This window comes from Dermochelys coriacea, chromosome 9, assembly GCF_009764565.3.
Source record: "Dermochelys coriacea isolate rDerCor1 chromosome 9, rDerCor1.pri.v4, whole genome shotgun sequence".
NCBI lineage: Eukaryota > Metazoa > Chordata > Testudines > Dermochelyidae > Dermochelys > Dermochelys coriacea.
The window spans coordinates 14,492,535-14,510,503 of NC_050076.1; the positions used below are offsets into that span (position 1 = coordinate 14,492,535).

General features: G+C 36.8%; 1 protein-coding gene across 22 annotated transcripts in view; it reads right to left on the reverse strand.

Annotated features, from left to right (window-relative positions):
* Nucleotides 1-661: 661 nt before the first annotated feature.
* Nucleotides 662-17,969, reverse strand: part of NLGN1 (neuroligin 1) — a 615,380-nt gene continuing 598,072 nt past the window's right edge. For 14 of the 22 annotated variants that reach the window (XM_038417309.2, XM_043492242.1, XM_043492247.1 and 11 more), the window contains 3 exons: nucleotides 10,926-11,138; nucleotides 5,427-6,216; nucleotides 662-4,231 (listed from right to left, as the gene is read on the reverse strand). In XM_038417309.2, the coding sequence (XP_038273237.1) occupies nucleotides 3,409-4,231; nucleotides 5,427-6,216; nucleotides 10,926-11,138 (1,826 nt within the window). In that variant the 3' untranslated portion in view covers nucleotides 662-3,408. The remainder of the gene's footprint in view (nucleotides 4,232-5,426; nucleotides 6,217-10,925; nucleotides 11,139-17,969) is intronic. The other 8 variants (XM_043492244.1, XM_043492249.1, XM_043492243.1 and 5 more) reach the window with 1 other exon arrangement.

Sequence of the window (17,969 nt, forward strand, 5' to 3'; positions counted from 1 at the left end):
CATCCAAGACTAAATATGAAGTAATATATATCTATAGTTTTAATAGAAAATGAATGGGGAAAAGAGACATTTATTCCATAGTTTTTTCCTCAAAATAATCAAATATTTTTTCTTTAAAATATGTTTGCTAACTTTATTTCTTTAAAAGTCTGCAAACATATTTACAAAAATGGGAAAGCAGTAAATACAGGCTTTTCATATTTTTGCTATACTTCCAAATACTGACTAATATCCTAATTGCATTGGAAATTTGCTCCAATGAACAATACAAGAAATAAAATATCACACTCCATTTGGTTTCTCATTGTCTATTTTGAAAAAAAAAACCCAGCCAAATATATGTTTTAAAAACGACAAAATTAAATTCCATAAAGCATAATCATCAAAAATACTCCAAAATGTTTCTTACATTTGTGAGTATGTTTCAGCTTTAAAAACACTTTGTGGCCTTCGTTCATGTTATAACATGTGGGACATCCTCTTACTTTCAGAAAACTAGCTGCTGAACTGTAATTATAAAGTAACAACTAAAATTGTATTCACAGTATCTGCATCATGTGAATTTTTGAACAGGAAAATGTTATAAAATTTGCATTGCTGCCTTGATCTTTCACATTTGTGGTATTATTGGCTGACAGAAAAGAAAAAGTATACTGTCATGCTTGGTTTACCTCAATCATTTATTTCTGAACTACTAAAAATAAACAATTACCAGATACTGTATAGAGATATATAGATATAGATATAGATATGGCCACCATTCAGTTATAGTAGAAAATTATTTTGAGTTTGATAAAGTTAAGAAAAGCACAGGAAATCATATTTTGTGTATATCTTGTTTTATGGCCATTCATGGTTTTGTTTGTTTTGTTTTGTTTCATTAACATAGCAAAATACAATCTTCCTATTAAACAATCATTATCAGATGGCAGACAATTCTTTTTATTGGTTTACATTGGCAGGTCACAGTCTAAAAGCACAACCACATCAGGCAGAAATTGCACATAGACCATCCTGGATTTTGAAGACTTCAATCTTTATGCTTCTACCAAAAATGCTCCTTTTAAAACTGGGGATGATAATCTATATTATATTAATTGTTAGTGTATATTTTTTATTAGTTTAGCTAAAGAAAATGACTGAAACTGCAGCGGTTTTTGTTGTTTTGTTTTCAGCATCACTTTTGAAGTCTATTTGATGTTCTTAAACACACTTTGAAGGGTAACTTTCTAGTAACATCATTTTATGAAAGTTTAATAACCCTCACAGTGTGAACCAGGTGAGTTTCATTTAATGGAATACTGCATATTTATCTGTTCCTTGCCTTTTCTAAATTTGATGTATGTATTTTTAAATCTTACTTCTGGCTGAAAAGTTATGGCAAGTAGGTGGGTAGTGGTAATTAATGGAACACTGTGACATTATACATTCACAGTGTCATGATTTTTATAAGGAACTGTTTTAGGTAGGATTGGCCTATAAATATGCAGTTGTATTATCTGTAGAAGGCATATCCATGTCTTCAAAAACCAGATTAGTCTAAGAAATGACTCTTTGAGACAGTTACCATTACTTCATTAAAAAATGACAAAACAGCAATAAACATTTTAGCTCTTTAATGAGCAAAGATCAGATCTCTTAGCATTGGAATAATATTTGTTATCCAGATTATCTTTATTTCACTCAGTGACCAGTGATATGGCCAAGAAGTACAAAGTAATTTTTCATCAAGTAGTATACAATTTTTGTGTGTGTGTAATAAGCTTTCATTCTTGAAAAAGAGTAACTGAAAAGAAATGTTTCTGTTACTGCAGTTAGTTTGTCAGAGAGAGTTCTTTGCATTATCTTACAAACTATCAAAATTGCTAGTAATTTGAAAAAATGTAAAAAAAAATCACATAACTTTAGTCTAATAGAAATATAGTACAGGTAAGAGAAAGTATTTATCAGGGATGTGCTCTTAAGTCCATCTCATTTTTTATATAAATGTACATCTGATTACATATACAAACATGAAAAGGACTGTGATAAGCTGTTTCTCGAAAACAGGGGAATGAAGAGTTTCTTGTGATTTTAGACCATTCATTTAAAAATCACACAAACAAATGTAAGATTCAAGTTTAAAAATTTCCATTTGTTGGCTCTCTCCATCCTTATAGATCTTCTCTATCTACATTTGCACTCTATAGAGATCTCATCCAGTGAATTCACTTGAATGGCAAGGATAATGTATAGCAAAAAGGGAAATAACTTTACATTAAAATATTAGCAGTAAACTTTGTCACATGCACCATGAGTTAAAACAATAACAGAGCTGTAATCAGAGTGATAATGTTGGGGCATCTTTATACTGCAAAATATCCTTGCAATGAAATCTTTGGACACACTTTATCTTACCAAGATGAACTAAATATATTGTAACTAAACTACAGAAAATTATAAATCCTTCATCAAAGAGGTTCCATTAAGGTTATAGTTCTATAAATTATTTAGGTGGAAACGAAAGAGAACATTAAAAACACAAAGATATTTTTCCCTCTGGGATTCACTCAGTGAGTGTTCACCCCTATATACCGAGAATACCATCAAATACCTTTAAGAACTATTGTAATTCCTTCTATTACTGAAGCTACTGTGAATTATTTTACTGTAATTACTTTTGCCCCTTTAAAAAAATCTTCTTTAGGTTGTGCCAATTGATGGAGGAAGCTTCTATTAAAAACTCCAATGGGATGAGAAGAATTTTAATTACGGCTTAATCAGCAGCACAGCCACCAAGCATAAATTATCATGCACATCGTGCTAAAAATATCCAGTTTCCTTTATTCCCACAACTTTTATACTGACAGCACTTATGTGATAATGTTGTACCTGCCAGGCTTTAAAACTTCTTTGTTTGACTGGCAGATTTCAGCATGAGCCCCTTACTAAGGCCTTAACAGCACTGGTGCTTTGTGTACTTATCCAAATATGTAAATATGGACTACACAATAAAACAGTTCCAAATAAAAATTGGTGAAAATTATCTGACATTCCATTAGTGTGTCCCTTGTGCATATTTATAGATTTTTTTTTAAATTTCAGTCAGAGTTCTTTTCTGTTTGTGTTGCACATGCCTAATTCCATTATGTAACTTAAATCTTCAAAAAATTAATAGTTGAATGTGAATGAAAAAGTATCATTCAGGACAATTGCTTCAAGCAATTGCAAAGTTTTTTTTAAGTTCATTTGTATATATGTACAATTCATTTTTTTTCAAAACCCCAAAAGTTCTTGATATGTATATTCACATAATATTCCTCCATATTTAAATAGTAAGAGTCTTGTAGGTTGAAAGCCACGTAATCTTCAGTAATGTCACCTACTGTAATCCATCAAAAAAAATAAAGTTTGTTTCATCTTGTCTGGCTATACCCTGGTTGTTGAATGTGAATGGGGGTGGGGGTGGGGGTGGGGCAGAGTATTATTCTGTCCTCCAGTAAAGGTATTGAATGTGTGTAGGGGCTGAATCCCTGGTATAGTGTTGGGAATCATTGTAATGGTGTTGGGTGTCATTAAGGGAATATCATCAGGAGACCTTCTCATAGCTAATGTGTAGTCTGGGGGACAGGCGGTTCGAAGAACCACCTCATGTGGATGGATGGATTCACATTCATGATCCAAGTCAGTGTGCTTCATTTGGAGGGACATTATCTCCTCTTCTTGTGCATGGGCAAGATCATTGGTAGTAGTACGCTGTGGGCTACATCTCCTATGAACATCATGTCTCCTCTTGTCCTTTTTGTAGTACAATGCTGCAAAGGCCAAAATGTTTAGGAATAGCAAAGATGCTCCAACTGCAATAGTAACGCTCAACTCTGTGGAATAGTCCCTTTGATCCACTGAAAATGGACTTGGTTGTTGTTTGGGATCATCTTGTTTGGCTGTAGGAAAAGCTGAAGTAACAGGTACAGAATTTTTCCGTGTTGGTCTGAAAGTAATATCTGTTGATGGCACTTTAGTTGTGGTCGAGGTATACTGTGAAATGTCATTAAGATTGTGCAGATGAGGTACCAGTTCCAGCCACAGGTTCACTTTATTGGCTCTGTAATGTTCCTTCACTCGTGGTTTTAATCCAATGTGAAGATACAGTTGATCTTTCTGAGAGTATCTGGTCCATGCTACTTCCTCAAAACGATTGGGTTTAGTATGAATGAATTTTGTATCTTGTGGGACTGGTTGATTTGGGTCACTAGAATAAAAAAAAAGCTGAGATGTAAAGCCTGCATTTCAAAAGCAATTATAAAATTAAGACTTGATCCAGCATTTTAACATTTATTTGGAGGGAGGAGGGGAAGGGCAGTGAATGTGGTTTTGAAGGAATTGCAGGCCTAATAGCAGTTAGAGCCAACGTAATGCAAGTGGACATTGTAAGCTTCTCCAATGCCCTTCGTACCCCAACCCCAATCAGCATCCCAGTCCTTTTCTCTTGAGGAAAAATTGTCAACAGTATTACACTTTGGTACTAGTGATGTGGATTAATGCCTACTAGAAACTAGGATGAGGGGTCACAAACCTTATTTTTATTTGTAACAAATCACACCTCAGGTTTTCAGAGGTGAAAGGGCAGTGTGTTAACTTAGTACAGCACACATTCACTGAAAGCCCAACTGAGTGCGGAGAAGTACAAGGTCAGTCCTCGGTACCTCTCAAGTGCTAGTCCATGTATCTCACATTCATAAGTGCCTAGTCATTTGAATAAAAGTGGACATCATTTTAAGACCAACCTTCCATGTGCTGTGATGTTAGTGGCATTTCACATTCTATACAATCAAAATACCACCACTACTGGAGTACAGTCAAATATTGTAGTTTGTTAAATGATGATCTGATTTTAATGTACACTTTATAACTGCTATATGTGATCTCAGTATGTTCCTTACTCACTGTAGAACATGTTATAATTTCTTACACAGTTTCTTTTAAGTGGCCACACTTAAAAAATTGAAAGTGTTACCAGTTCCAACAGAATTCCCCATTTTAAGTACAGAGAAATCTCTCTCAAAGCATCAGAATCTTACAAAGCAAAATACACTTTTTAAGGCCAACTACGGTAATATGAGAAAGCTAAATATTAGATTGAAAAAGATAAAAATATCAGGGGGGCTGATATTTCTGAGCCCTTCTTTTTTTATGTACAAAGAATGTATCACACTGTTATGTATAGAATAGTCACATGGATAGTTTCCCCATCTGTCAACAGAATGTTCAATTTTTAATTGAACTGAAAGATATTAAAAATATATAACTCTCAACCTAATTCTGCAACCCTTATTCACATAAATACACCTTCCTGGCCCAAGTATTTCCTGCAGAAGTCCATAGGAAAGGATTGCTGGATCAAGTCCTCAATTTATAGATGAGATTACTCTCTATCTAGTACTCACCCAGTTTTTGCAAAGTTAGTCCAGTATGTCATCACCACTGCGCTTAGCATAACATCGTTTTTGGAGAAATTACAGGGAAATAATTCAGTAGGACCAATCATAGGGATTCCCAGTACATAAGGAACCTCATCCCCATGGGCTGCATCTGCCCAAGCAGGTACCTGATCTGTTTGGCAATGATGGTAGAAGGCATAGAAGTATGTAGGTGATCCAAAATTCGAGTGAAGATCTGCGGTAGCCACTGCTGGTGCAACCCACTGGTGATCAGTAAACAAAGCTAGCAGTGTTTTCCTTCTTGTCTCCGGATTGTGTCGGTCTGCCCAGTCAGTATACATAAATTTAATAGTTTCTCTCAATATATCTTTGCCTTCAGGGTATCCATATAAATTATCAACAAAATTGGAAACAGCAAAGTCAAAATCACTAGCTGATATGCCATCTTCGCTATCAACTATATTTTCAACAAATTTTAAACCTTCCCCTTGGTTAACTCCCAACATGATGTCATAGTTGAGGAATTCTCCTTGTTCCATCAATATCTGAGGATCATCTGGTATCACATCACCATCAATTACTGGTCCAAAGGCTATGTGGTATCGTGCTGGTTGAATGTCCTGGTCCACAAGTTCTCTATAAGGCTTCTTTTGTAGACACTCTACCAATTCTACAGTGTCTGACATATTGCAACCAACTTTTGTAGCCAACATCCTGGCATATTTTGCAGGTTGGAAACTAACTGCCCAGCTGGAGAGAGCTGTTCCACTTTGAGCTATTGCTCTTTGAAAAAGTCCTGTGTGGAAAAAATATTTAAAAAGTACTGAGGTGACCTTTATAAGCATGTAGCTGTTTAATGTTTAGATTAGGTTTGTGGGACAATAGGAAATCTTTTACCATTTAAAAAAAAAATTACTAATAAATAAATGCAATACAGAAGGTAAAATCTGCTTGTTGCTGTATCCACATCTAACGTGTACAAAAATGCTCATATGTTTATAAATCCTAGACCAATAGATAAGTAAAACTCATGCAAATGCCAATTTATAGCAACCGAGGACCTGTATCTGAGTAACTCAGGAAACCGAAAGAGTGGGATAAATTGTCTGATGCCATATCTTGTTCAAGATAACACTGTTTGGTTTGAAAAGCTCATAATACTAAAATTATTTTATCAGGTTGGAGGAAAAGTGAATCATACTCTGCAATTGACCGATTTCTTAGATACTGTTCAAGTCATCAGCAGCTTGCATGTGTATGACCATGTTTTAAATTGAAGTCTGAATAGGACCTAAGACTGTTTTTATAGATTCTGTTTAGGTTTGAACTTGGCTTGAGATGTACAGGTCTTCTCAATTGAGTATTATAACAAATTTTATATTCTGAAGCCATACACAGTGCTGGGCAGCATTCCTAACTCATTTATCTAAGAGGCAAGATCCTTTCTTGTAAAAGGTCCTATTTTGAATTAAGGTTTATGGTGATCACATTTAAATAAAAAAGGAAAATGATGTTTTATACTGAATATCTGAAAATATTGCTTTGTGACTTAGAATTTAAACATTTACTCAAGTTTTCATTTATGAGAGATGGGGTGGATGGGGCAGATTCTGCTGTCACTTATATTTGTGTACACTGAAGTAACTCCACTGACATCAGTGCAATTATTCTGGATTACTCCGGTGTTACTGAGAGTAGAATTTGGACCAAAAGCTCTGCTCATAAATATACGAAACCCTGTTTGAATTGATTTTTTTTAAAAAAAAACCTTCAGGTATCTTTGTCCACATCATGGGTGAAATCCTGAGTCCACCAATGTCAACAGGATTTTTGCCAATGATTTCAGAGACAGGATTTCATCCCAGTGCTAAACCATGGCTTATGTGTGAAAGAGTCTTATGAAAGGAAAGAGTCTTATGAGGAATTCTGTCTTTAAGGGGTCACTCTAGAGTGGCTGATTCTATATATTTTGTGCTCCCCTCTGTGTTGGGCCATGGCATCACTTCAACCCTTCCCCATACCCTTCGGGGAGCTCTACTTCCAACAGGAATTTTGAGTTTCGCCCGTGTGCAATGAAGTGGGAAAGGATCTTCTACTCCACACTCCTAGGAAATCATAATTTAGTCCATATTAGGCAATATATTTTACTATTCTTGATAAATAGTTTTAACCTTTTAAAAAATGTTCTGCAATGGAAGGACTCCAAACAATTTGCAATTACGCAGTCTCTTTGTGCAGTCTATTGGAAAATATTTTGTAATCTGACCTATATTTCATAGCTAACTATAATTTATGCAAAATGCCCCTTGACATCTACACATTACACTAACATAAAGCACATTTGACCAACATTTGCTTTTATTTACACCAGTACAAATCTGGAGTAATTCTAGTGACATCAGTAGAGATACTAAGGATTTGCAGTACAATAACTGAAGGCAACTTTTGAAAGTAACATCTGACCCTCTGACTTACGCAAACAAAATGTCTTTGGGGCACACCCTGCTGATCAGCCAGTACCTCCAGTGAACAGGAGTTGCAGCTGCTTGGCTCATCTCAGATTCTGGCTCTTTACAAATACAAATTATGGCCTTCATCTCGCAATGTGATGTGCGGGTGGACTCAGGCACTGCACAGAGCCTGAGTTAGGGCCTATCTGAATCACACTGCAGGATCAGGATCATTCTCAAATGCTAGTTAGAATTAATTGCTTGCATGAAAACATTTTAAAAAAAGGTCTTTGGGGAGTTTTACAATCCTTGAAGATTATAACAGGACCAAACCCTGAGGTCCTTACTCAGTCTCTACTCTGCCCTTACTCAGGCAAAACTTTCATTGTAGTAGAATCTGGATGTGGATTGAAATATATGGCTCAAGTGCATCTCTAGATTCATGAGATGAGTCATAACTGAGTTTTGTTTGAGTAAGAGCTGAGTAAAAACAAAGAATCTCAGAATTAGATACATAGAATATAATAGTTATAGGGCCAGATATTCAGTTGATGTAAATCAGCTTGAAGTCAATGGATCTACAGCTATTTATACCAGCTGAGGATCTGGCCAGTAGAATACATGCAGCAGAGTACCATATTGGAATTTTCATTAGTATGTAATTCTTAATTCAATGTAGCTTCACTTTATGTACATACTGTGTAAATCTCTTTTTTTTAATTGTTTAGAATTATTTTCTATACCAATTAGACAAAGAGTCAGTTACATGGTAAGAAAGTGCTGAGATAAACACTATACCTTGCTAAATTGCACATAGAAGGCCAGATTACGTTAAAAGTCGTCAAGACCTCTAGCCATAAAGCTCAATTCAGTTACTTTAAAGAAATACTTCTGTTGAACCATGTTAGTGAAGAATGGATGATAGCGAGAAAAGTAATTTTCATACTGTAACTGATTTCTGCCAACAACAATGTACAGTAAAGGAAGTGAATTAGATTTCTATCAGGAAATATTCACACTTGTGGCTCAAGGGGCTGTAGGCCGATATTAAAATGACACTAAGGCATAATGGGCCACACTTTGCTATCGTTTTATGTCAAGGTCTCGCTGAGGTAAATAATCATTTGCATTTATTCATCCACAGATTTCAAAGTACTTTACTGAGATGGATAAGCACTATGGTTCCCATTTTGCATATGGGGTAGCCAAAGCAAATTATTTAAGATCTCCATCTTGCAAAGTGCTGAGTGTCTCCTGACCCCTGAAGAATGCTCTGTTCAGTGGGAAATGAGAGAAGTCAAGTAGGCACTCAGCAGACAGTAAATGGGCTTGTGCTTTTGACAAAATGTTATAGCATTACAACATGACTGTGTAGAGTTAGCCGACAAGATGGACATCATGACTGATGGGTCATTGCAGATAAAAGCATATAGTGTTCAGCATTACATCGGTTACTTGTAATTAAACCAAAGGCCAAATGGTCAGTCATTGGCAGAGAATGGAAGCCAGGTTTCCTGACTCTTAGCCCCATCCTCAATTCACTATGCCACAGATGACCCGCATTGTGAGTTCTGCTGAAAAACTGATGGCATGATATGACCCAGAGATTACACATGGTTATGGGCACTATGCTTAGGCTAAGTTCTGACTGGTAAATTACTGGCTTAAAATGCCATCTTACAAAACATGTCACAGGTTAACGTGCAAAGACCTATATAATTGTGAGTGTCAAATTTATACATGGATTCTACATTTCTGCTTCAAGGTATTTCAAGTATTAAAGTGAAAGTGGTCTTTGGCTGGAAATGGTTAAAATTATTTTCTAAAAATAATAATAAATAAAAATAATTATTTTAAATAATTTTTAAAATAATTTTTTAAATTAAACCCACTGTCCTAGGAATCTATTTTCCGCAATAGTATTGTTATATAAAAGAGAATTGGCCTGATTCTTCTTCCATTTACATCACTGTAAGGCCAGATCCAAAAGCCCACTGAGACTTAGTGGGAACCTTTCCATTGACTTTAATAGGCTTTGGATCAGGTGCTCGATGAGAAGTAAATTCTACTGATGTCAGTGGAGTTACTCCCGTATGAGTGTACAATCAGGCCCTCCAGGGAGTTCACCAATGTAAATCAGATGAAAATGAGGCCTTACGTGTCTCTCCAGACTCCATCAACAAGGGTTTTCTGTCATCTGCCTGCTAAGTCTAAACAATATATGTGAAACGGATAATGACAGGATGGAGTCAGAAAAACAATGTGATCAATAAGCAGTGGCCGTATAAATGAGAAAAAAAAATGTGTGGAACTCTGGAGCCAAAATGGAAGGAAAAAATGTTTTTTGACCTCAAACAACGTTTTAAATTTCCTGCTGTTTGCCTTTACTTAACTAGAGAAGAGGTGTTAGTTATGGAATAGAAAAAACACATAGGCAAAAAAAATTAATTTGTGACCTGGATGCTTTGACAATTTTGGCTCACGCATGCAAAACATTCAAACGTTCTTTTCTCAGAAGACGGCAAGTGAAATTCATGCAGTTTCAGACAAAAGATTTCTGAACTAGGCACTTTCCCCTTCCCACTAGATAATACTGTGAAGCATCTCCACCACTAGCTTGAAAACAGGAACCATGTTGTTTTATTTTTCTTTAAATCCTGCTCCTCATGAGAAACTTAACATGCCTTTGATGACTGATTGAATATAGTCGACCTCATCGACTGTGAGCATCGCTGACTGGTTTTCCAAGAGGACACCCTTAGGTAGGAAAGAAAAGAGACAAAAATGATGTATTGTGTGTGTGCTGTTCAGAAGTCTGTTGCAAAAGTGTTTCTATGAAGCTCCACAAGAAACAGAAAGAAAGCCACCCCAAATTTAAACGTGCACCGAAGAGTTGGGGGGAAGGCAGCTATTACAGCCTTTAAAAAGCCAGATTATTATTGAGTTGAACTCAGCAGGCCATAGAAACAGAGAGAGAAATACAGAGCATCACATAGTACTAATGGTGGTGGCATGCAGACACCAAAATCGTCAATATTTGCAACCTGCATAATACCTTTGGTTGAATTGCTCCAACGGTTACCTTCAGAATAATGGGATAAAGTCAACAGATTGACGCATGAACCACCTGCACCGGATCCAAAAACAGTTATTCTTAATGGGTCACCACCAAAGAACCCAATATTTTCACTAGTCCATCGCAAAGCCTGGATTAGATCAAGGAGGCCATAGTTTCCTTTTGCTGCTTGATCCCCAGTACTCAAGAAACCTGCAATGTAAAGGAACAAGAGAAAAGATTTAGCATACACTCCTCAGATTACGCTTTTTGCTCTGTTATCTTTTCAGTAATGTTTCAAATGTAAATGGAGCTAAGTACTCTGTAAATGCATCATTTTTTATATCCACTTGGCAATAATTTACAAGTGACTCATCCTTGCTACAGTAAATCCTTTGCTGTTCATTGTAATATTAACAATAATAAAAGAATGTGAGAATTGTATAGGTACAATACAGAATAATATGCTCATTGCAGTATGAGACTGGAAATAAGTCAGTAAGGACCATGGCTTTTAAAAGTAATAAATTGAGAGTAAAATCTTTGGGGAAGGGACCATGTTTTTTGTATGTGAGCAGTTCCTTTCTCATTGTGAGCACTATCGGAATGCAACTAACAAAAAATAATAACGCAAATTTGAATAGAACACCACAACATTTGTAAGGCCAAATGTTTAGCTTCTGACGGTGTGTGTTCAAAGGATTATATCTGAAAAACTTGGCGCATGCCTGTTTTTCAGCAATTTAAGTAAGCATAGGAGTCAGCTGGGATCCAATCTGCATATGCAGATGTGGGTTTGGTGCATGCCAGAGGGATGGACTGCTCAATTTTGCAATCCATTGCTTGTGGTATAGGTACTCCCTGTATTACCACATTGCCTCCTTTTTTCCTCTTTTCTCTCCCATTCGCTTTACTCCCAAAAAGATTCAATTTATGTCAGAGGACAGGCTGAGCTGTACAACCTGAGTGACTCTCTTACTCCCTGAGCTCCAACCCATGTCCATTAACCTGGGTTAACTGAGTCTGCATTAAAGGAAACACAAGGCAATTTGAGCTTCTTTAGTAATCCCCTAGCATTAAATAGACAGGAGCTTAGATGTAAACCAGGGAGCACATAACTTGTTTCCTCATAGTCATTTGGGAATTGTATCAGGTGGAGAAATGAATGCTTTTCCTGTAATCAACACAGGAACTTTGTTTTTTTGTTTATTAAAGACTTGTGATTGTTACCATTAGGCAGTGGACTCTAAAAGCTGAACAATAAACACATCCGAGAAAAGCTCCTATTCGTTTTTATCTTGGACCCCATGAGTCCCGTTGGTCTCATGCACAGGTTATAAAGTCTTTTGAGCAAAGGTTTCAATAATATCAGCATTTTAAGGAAAACCAAAAGCCGCCATTTGTGTATGAAACTGATTTCACGCACACAAAATGGACAATGTAACAGCCTTTCAGTGAGGGCCCTGTAGAGACGTACCACCATTAAAGCAATTATCTCCACATGAACTACATATGAGAGGGTCCTCTGTTCTACTTAAAGTTACACTAATTTAACTCTCCTTAGATGCAGAGATCACCATGCTAAAACAAAAAAGTTTACAGTAGTTTTCCAGAAAAAAGCATACAACAATTGTCTTACAAACTTCATCACTCACTGTCACATCAACAACAATACATGAAGCTCTTAAGACTTAAATTCAGAATAATAACTGTATCATATTGATGGGGAAGGAAGAAAAAAGATTCCTTATTTATAACAGCTAGCTACTATGTCCTTTTAAAAAATATCCCTTTTGTTACCCAAAACACCAGGGCATAAACAGGGAGAAGCTGAGTTAATGGACTCTGTTACATAGATAGAGAGATGACCATTGACTTTAGAAGTCAACAGGAGAGTGACTGCAGAAATACAGAACACAACGTGTAGTAAGAGCCAACAGAGAAGGATCAGGCTTTAGTGTAATTGATGCACCTTTCCAGTGAGAAATGGATACATTGCAAGAGAAGAAAGGTTTCAGAATATTTCTTCTCTTAATGCATAGCAACATTAAGACCATGATTTCAAGCTTTGTGATAAAGGACTTGATTCCACACCCGCTGAAGTCAATTAAAAGATTCCTACTGACTTCACCGGCATTGGAACAGGTCCAGAGTTAGGCACCTAAATACAAGTGTTCTGATGTACAGAGGGGCTGAGCACATTCAACTCTGAATGAAGTAATTTTCAGCTGGGATGTCCAGACTCTCTGAAAAACAGGTCACTTTTTTTTTTTTAAACAATGTGCCAAATTTTAGGTACCCAAGTATGAACTCTTAATCCTGAAGGTTGTGACAAGATATTTGATTCAGAGTTGTACAATCACGTGGCTTCTACTGAACAAGAACTCAGATACATTTTGACCAAAATATTGATATTCATCTGCAGCCAAACAACATTTGCCTAGCATGGGTTGGGGGAAGAGATGACAAGATAAGAAGGCTCCATTCCACCTTCCAGTTCCCCCATACCCTTTTGGACATTCAGCTACTGCTCCTCTTCCCTTTATGCTTAATTCCCTATTGGCAGCCTTTCCCTTTCAACAGGCCCTTACCCTTTTTTTCCATTCTTTCACTTCTATTCCTCTCTCACTCGCCTTCCCAATATCAAATCCCCTCCTTCTCAGGAGGAAAGTCAGTAACTGCAGTTCTTACGATCTGCATGTGAATAACACGCTGGTCAGTAGTCACCATGGAACTCTATCCACAGAAGATGTGAATGTATTACAGCCCCCAGCTACAGAATGTGCTTCTTGACTCAAGCTGGCAAGCTTCATGCTTTTAGCTCTTCTGCTCCCCAGTTCAATCCCCAGTGCTGGCTGGGGGTGGCTATGGAATTTGGATCATCCCTTAGTCTGTTCTTTAAAAGTTTCATTTTGATACTATCAACAAACTTTTTTTTAAGAGAGACAGATATGACTCTGAGCTTGCAGATGTAGATCTTCACCTGCTAGACCAACAGTAAAAGCAGAAACACAATCAGAGTAAATTTTATATAAACTTTCTAGAGGACAGCGGTCCACTATTTTTTATTACTATTATTCTTAGTATGCAAAACAAGCCAAACTTTCATTTAATACAAGTAACACTGTTCAGACTAGATTTCATTACACATTTAATTCTTATTGGGCTGGGTGAAATTTTCAGACAGCTCGTGATGATCAAATGGAGATGTCTTATTTGTCCCGCCTTTTTCATAATGGGGGATGACAACAACAAGTTATGTATAATATAATAGGAAAAGAAGTACTAGACTAAATTCTGCACACAGTTACACCATAGTAAGTCTGGAGTCACTCCAATGACTTAACGACTGGTGAGCGAGGGCAGACTTTGGTCCACTGTACCTGATATGTTCCGTTTTGTCAGATTATGCCTAATCACTGTTACTAGTTAGCATTACTAAAATTCTGCAGTAATAAACAAATATTTATAATACAGGACTATTGTTTATTGCTCTAGTCTATTTTTACTTCAGATGAATAGCACTAGTTTAGTGTTCAGTCAAATGCTCTCACATTCATTCTAACAGACCTTCCTCAACTGTAAACTACATGGAAAGCTAATAGGCCTTGCTGCAGAGAGATCTGAGCTATGCTACATTTAGAGGTGCATTTGTTTGTTTTAGGTCAATGCTGAGCTTTATTGCCCAGGGAGGGAACAGGCTACTGGTGTAAAGTGCTAGGCAGCAGTTCTCCGGTGTTAAGACCTTATATACAACATCTAATTGGCATATTTTGTTCAATTTAGTTATATCGGATTCCTAGTCTCAGATTAAATTTTTTTATTAAAGCTAATGTTAAAAAAAATTATATAATACATAGGTTGAGAAAAGAGTGTTTGTACATCTGGGTATAGTGCTTAGATTATCCATAAATACAAAGTTTGTTTTAAAAAGTCATGAAACATAGTACATAATTAGCAATAACCCAAATTTAGGTGAATAAATATAATAATACAGTTTAGATATTAGAGTCTAAATACTCGGGTACATCACTCATGAAAAGTTGTAGAGCGAGTTGGTTGTAGAAAGCAAAATATATCAATGAGTAAAGATTGTCCCTCAGTAATTGAGCATTTCGGGTAAGTTGTCCATTTAGAAAATACAATCCATGAGGAAAGTATTTCAGTTACTTTCCTGACTGCGCTTCTCATCGACAGTCCAGCTCATCCCTCCTGCTATTGCCGATGTCCAGTGATGTGTTCTATGTAGATGTCCCTCTGATGACATCCGACACCATGAGTTGCTGCATCAGCCAAGCATAGCATTGACCGATTCCGCATTCTCTCAACACTCACTCATAACTGGGGTCCCATGCGCCCAAGGCTCTGACAATCAGCACGTGTGTCTGAAGCTGGTAACCCTTAGATCTCAAGGTTTTAGCAAGAGGAGAGTATTTCTCCTCCTTTTGAGCTTGGGCATTGTGGAAAGCCAGGGTCCTATTCTCGAAGGGCACTGTGACATCCACCATGATGATCTTCTTCTGGTCCTTGTTGGTGATGACGCTGTCCAATCGCAATTGGCTGTTGGTTCCGGGGATGGTGGAGTTCATGGCAACCTTCCCAATGGGTGGCAGGATGGCTCTGACCAGGCGATCTTGGATGGCATTGTGTTGCAGCTGCCAGGCTCTGGAATGGGGCTTGTAACTACACAGGCAGCATATCCTTAATATTAATAGAATATTTTACTAATGGAGAAGGGATAAAACAGCTAGCAAACTAGGAATCACAATACTGAAAAAGTAGAAAGAGGCCATAAAGCATAAAATGAATTTAAAAAGTCTTCCTCCACAATCAGGTATCTGCAACACATATCAGGTTCCAGATCTTATAAACAAGGCTTCTGAAAATGTTGCTCCAACTTATTTCTTGCATCAAATGCATTTTATATGCAAAAGACAGTGTGATTGTAATACAAGTGGAGAGTCTTCCTATTTCTGTAGATTCATGCCAAACACATACAGATTACAAGTAGGTGAATGATTTATGAACTGAAGGATTTTATTTTAGTTCTGTGAGATGTTCAAAAAACAGACTAAATCATTATATGTTTTAGTATTAATAAGCAGATACATTCTTTATTGTCTGTCAACGATGGAATGGACACTGACAGTACTTACACTTACGTAGCAAGCTGCATCTTGAAGGATCACATAAGCAGCTCTAGAGATACTAATTTTATTTTGGATTTGTAAGTAGAAAATGAGATTAATAAATCAGTATGGAGACCTGGGTTGCCATTGTACCTGGGCAAACTGCAGATACATGTTTATTGCTGTTTGCAAAATATCAATGAACAGATATGGAGTCTATGTAGCTGTTCAGCAAATCATGTATGTGGACATATTTCAATCTCTGAATTGTACATAAACATTCACCTTGAATATGTGTTTTAAATATTCATTGTGTGTCATTGGTCAATTAAGTCATATGGTATTGTTTATGCTCTGCAATTTCATGACTGAAATGTTATAAACTGGGGGCAAGCATCTTTCAGACAAATAGGCTATGCCCTTGTTTGTAGGTGATTAGAAGATTTGGCACAAAGAACAGCCATTACCCAAGAGTTATTGTAATAAAATCTATCCCTATAGAAGTTCATGGAAAGGTGAATAGAAAGGGGTGTGAACATGGCTGACTTGAAAAACGTTTTGGACTCCTAAAAGATACCCCAATAGTCCCACACAGCCTTACTCAACCTGTAAATACAAGGAAACAGTTCAGCTATTTTATCTACATCATTTAAGTTTTGCTTTTGGAAGAACAGTATTGAAAAGTTAAGCTTATGAACAATAAGCCATATTATGAGCAATGCAAAGCAACTCATTAACTTACTGGACCCTAACGTGCTGCAGCTGGGAGGTAGGATTTCTTAATAAGTCCAATATTCAGCACTACTGCACAGGTAGTTGGCCTCAGGAAATCCCCATTCCTGCTGCCAAAACAACAATTTGTAGAATGTAATCAGCTAATTGCGAAAGGTCCACAAGCTAAATATAGGCACTTAAAAAAAATGGTACCCTTTTGGCTCAGCCTAGCATTCTGAAAATACTCATGGAGAAAAGCATGGCATTGAATTAATTCTCATCTATTTTTTACAAATTATAATGAGTATCTCTAAGATGCACTATTGGGTGCCAATTCCTTTTGAGTAGTGTTGGTGGGATAGGCCAGGGGTCACAAAAATGCTAGAGCTGTGGGGGTCTTTGAAACAACAAAAAGAAATTCCACCTCCTTTGGGTTTTATTCCTCATTTTCTTTTAGCGTCACAGGTGACACAAAAAAAGCCCAAGCCACTGGAGTCCTTTAAAACAAGGAAAGAAACTTCCTCTTCTTTGGATCTTAGGCTTGGTCTACACTGAAAAGTTATATTGGCAGCTAGCTTGGTCAGGGTTATGAATAAAACCCTACTCCTGACTGAAACAGCTATGCCAACAAAACCCACAGTGTAGATGCAGCTACGTCAATGGAAGAGTGCTCAACAATAAAACAATAACAATGCTCTCATAACCCAACACCTCTGAAAACTTTAATAAAAATAAAACCAATAGTTCCTATGAGACAACATGGCCCAAAGCAAATCCTTGTAGCAGGGTAATGTGTATAATACAAAAAAAAAAAAAACCAATCATATACCAATCCTTTGGAACACAGACCATCCCCAAACTAAACACAGCCCCAACCAAACCCCTAAAAATAAACTACCAACTCACAAACATAATGGGTGAGATTTGCAATACTGGCCTAACTCTCCTCCCATAAAGTTAATGGGGAGTTTTACTTTCAATTGGAGCAGAGTTAAGCCAATGTTCTTAGGAGATTTGAAACTCCCACCTGAAATATTTTCAGGATGCCATATTTTTCCCTTGTCTATTTAGTGGGAGAAAACAGTTTCCTCGAAGAAGGCTTTACCTCTTTTTCTCTCATAATTATATCATGGTTGCCCCACTATTCCAATCCTATCAATCTCAAATACCAAGATGTGGTGTTAGGCAGTACACAGAACAT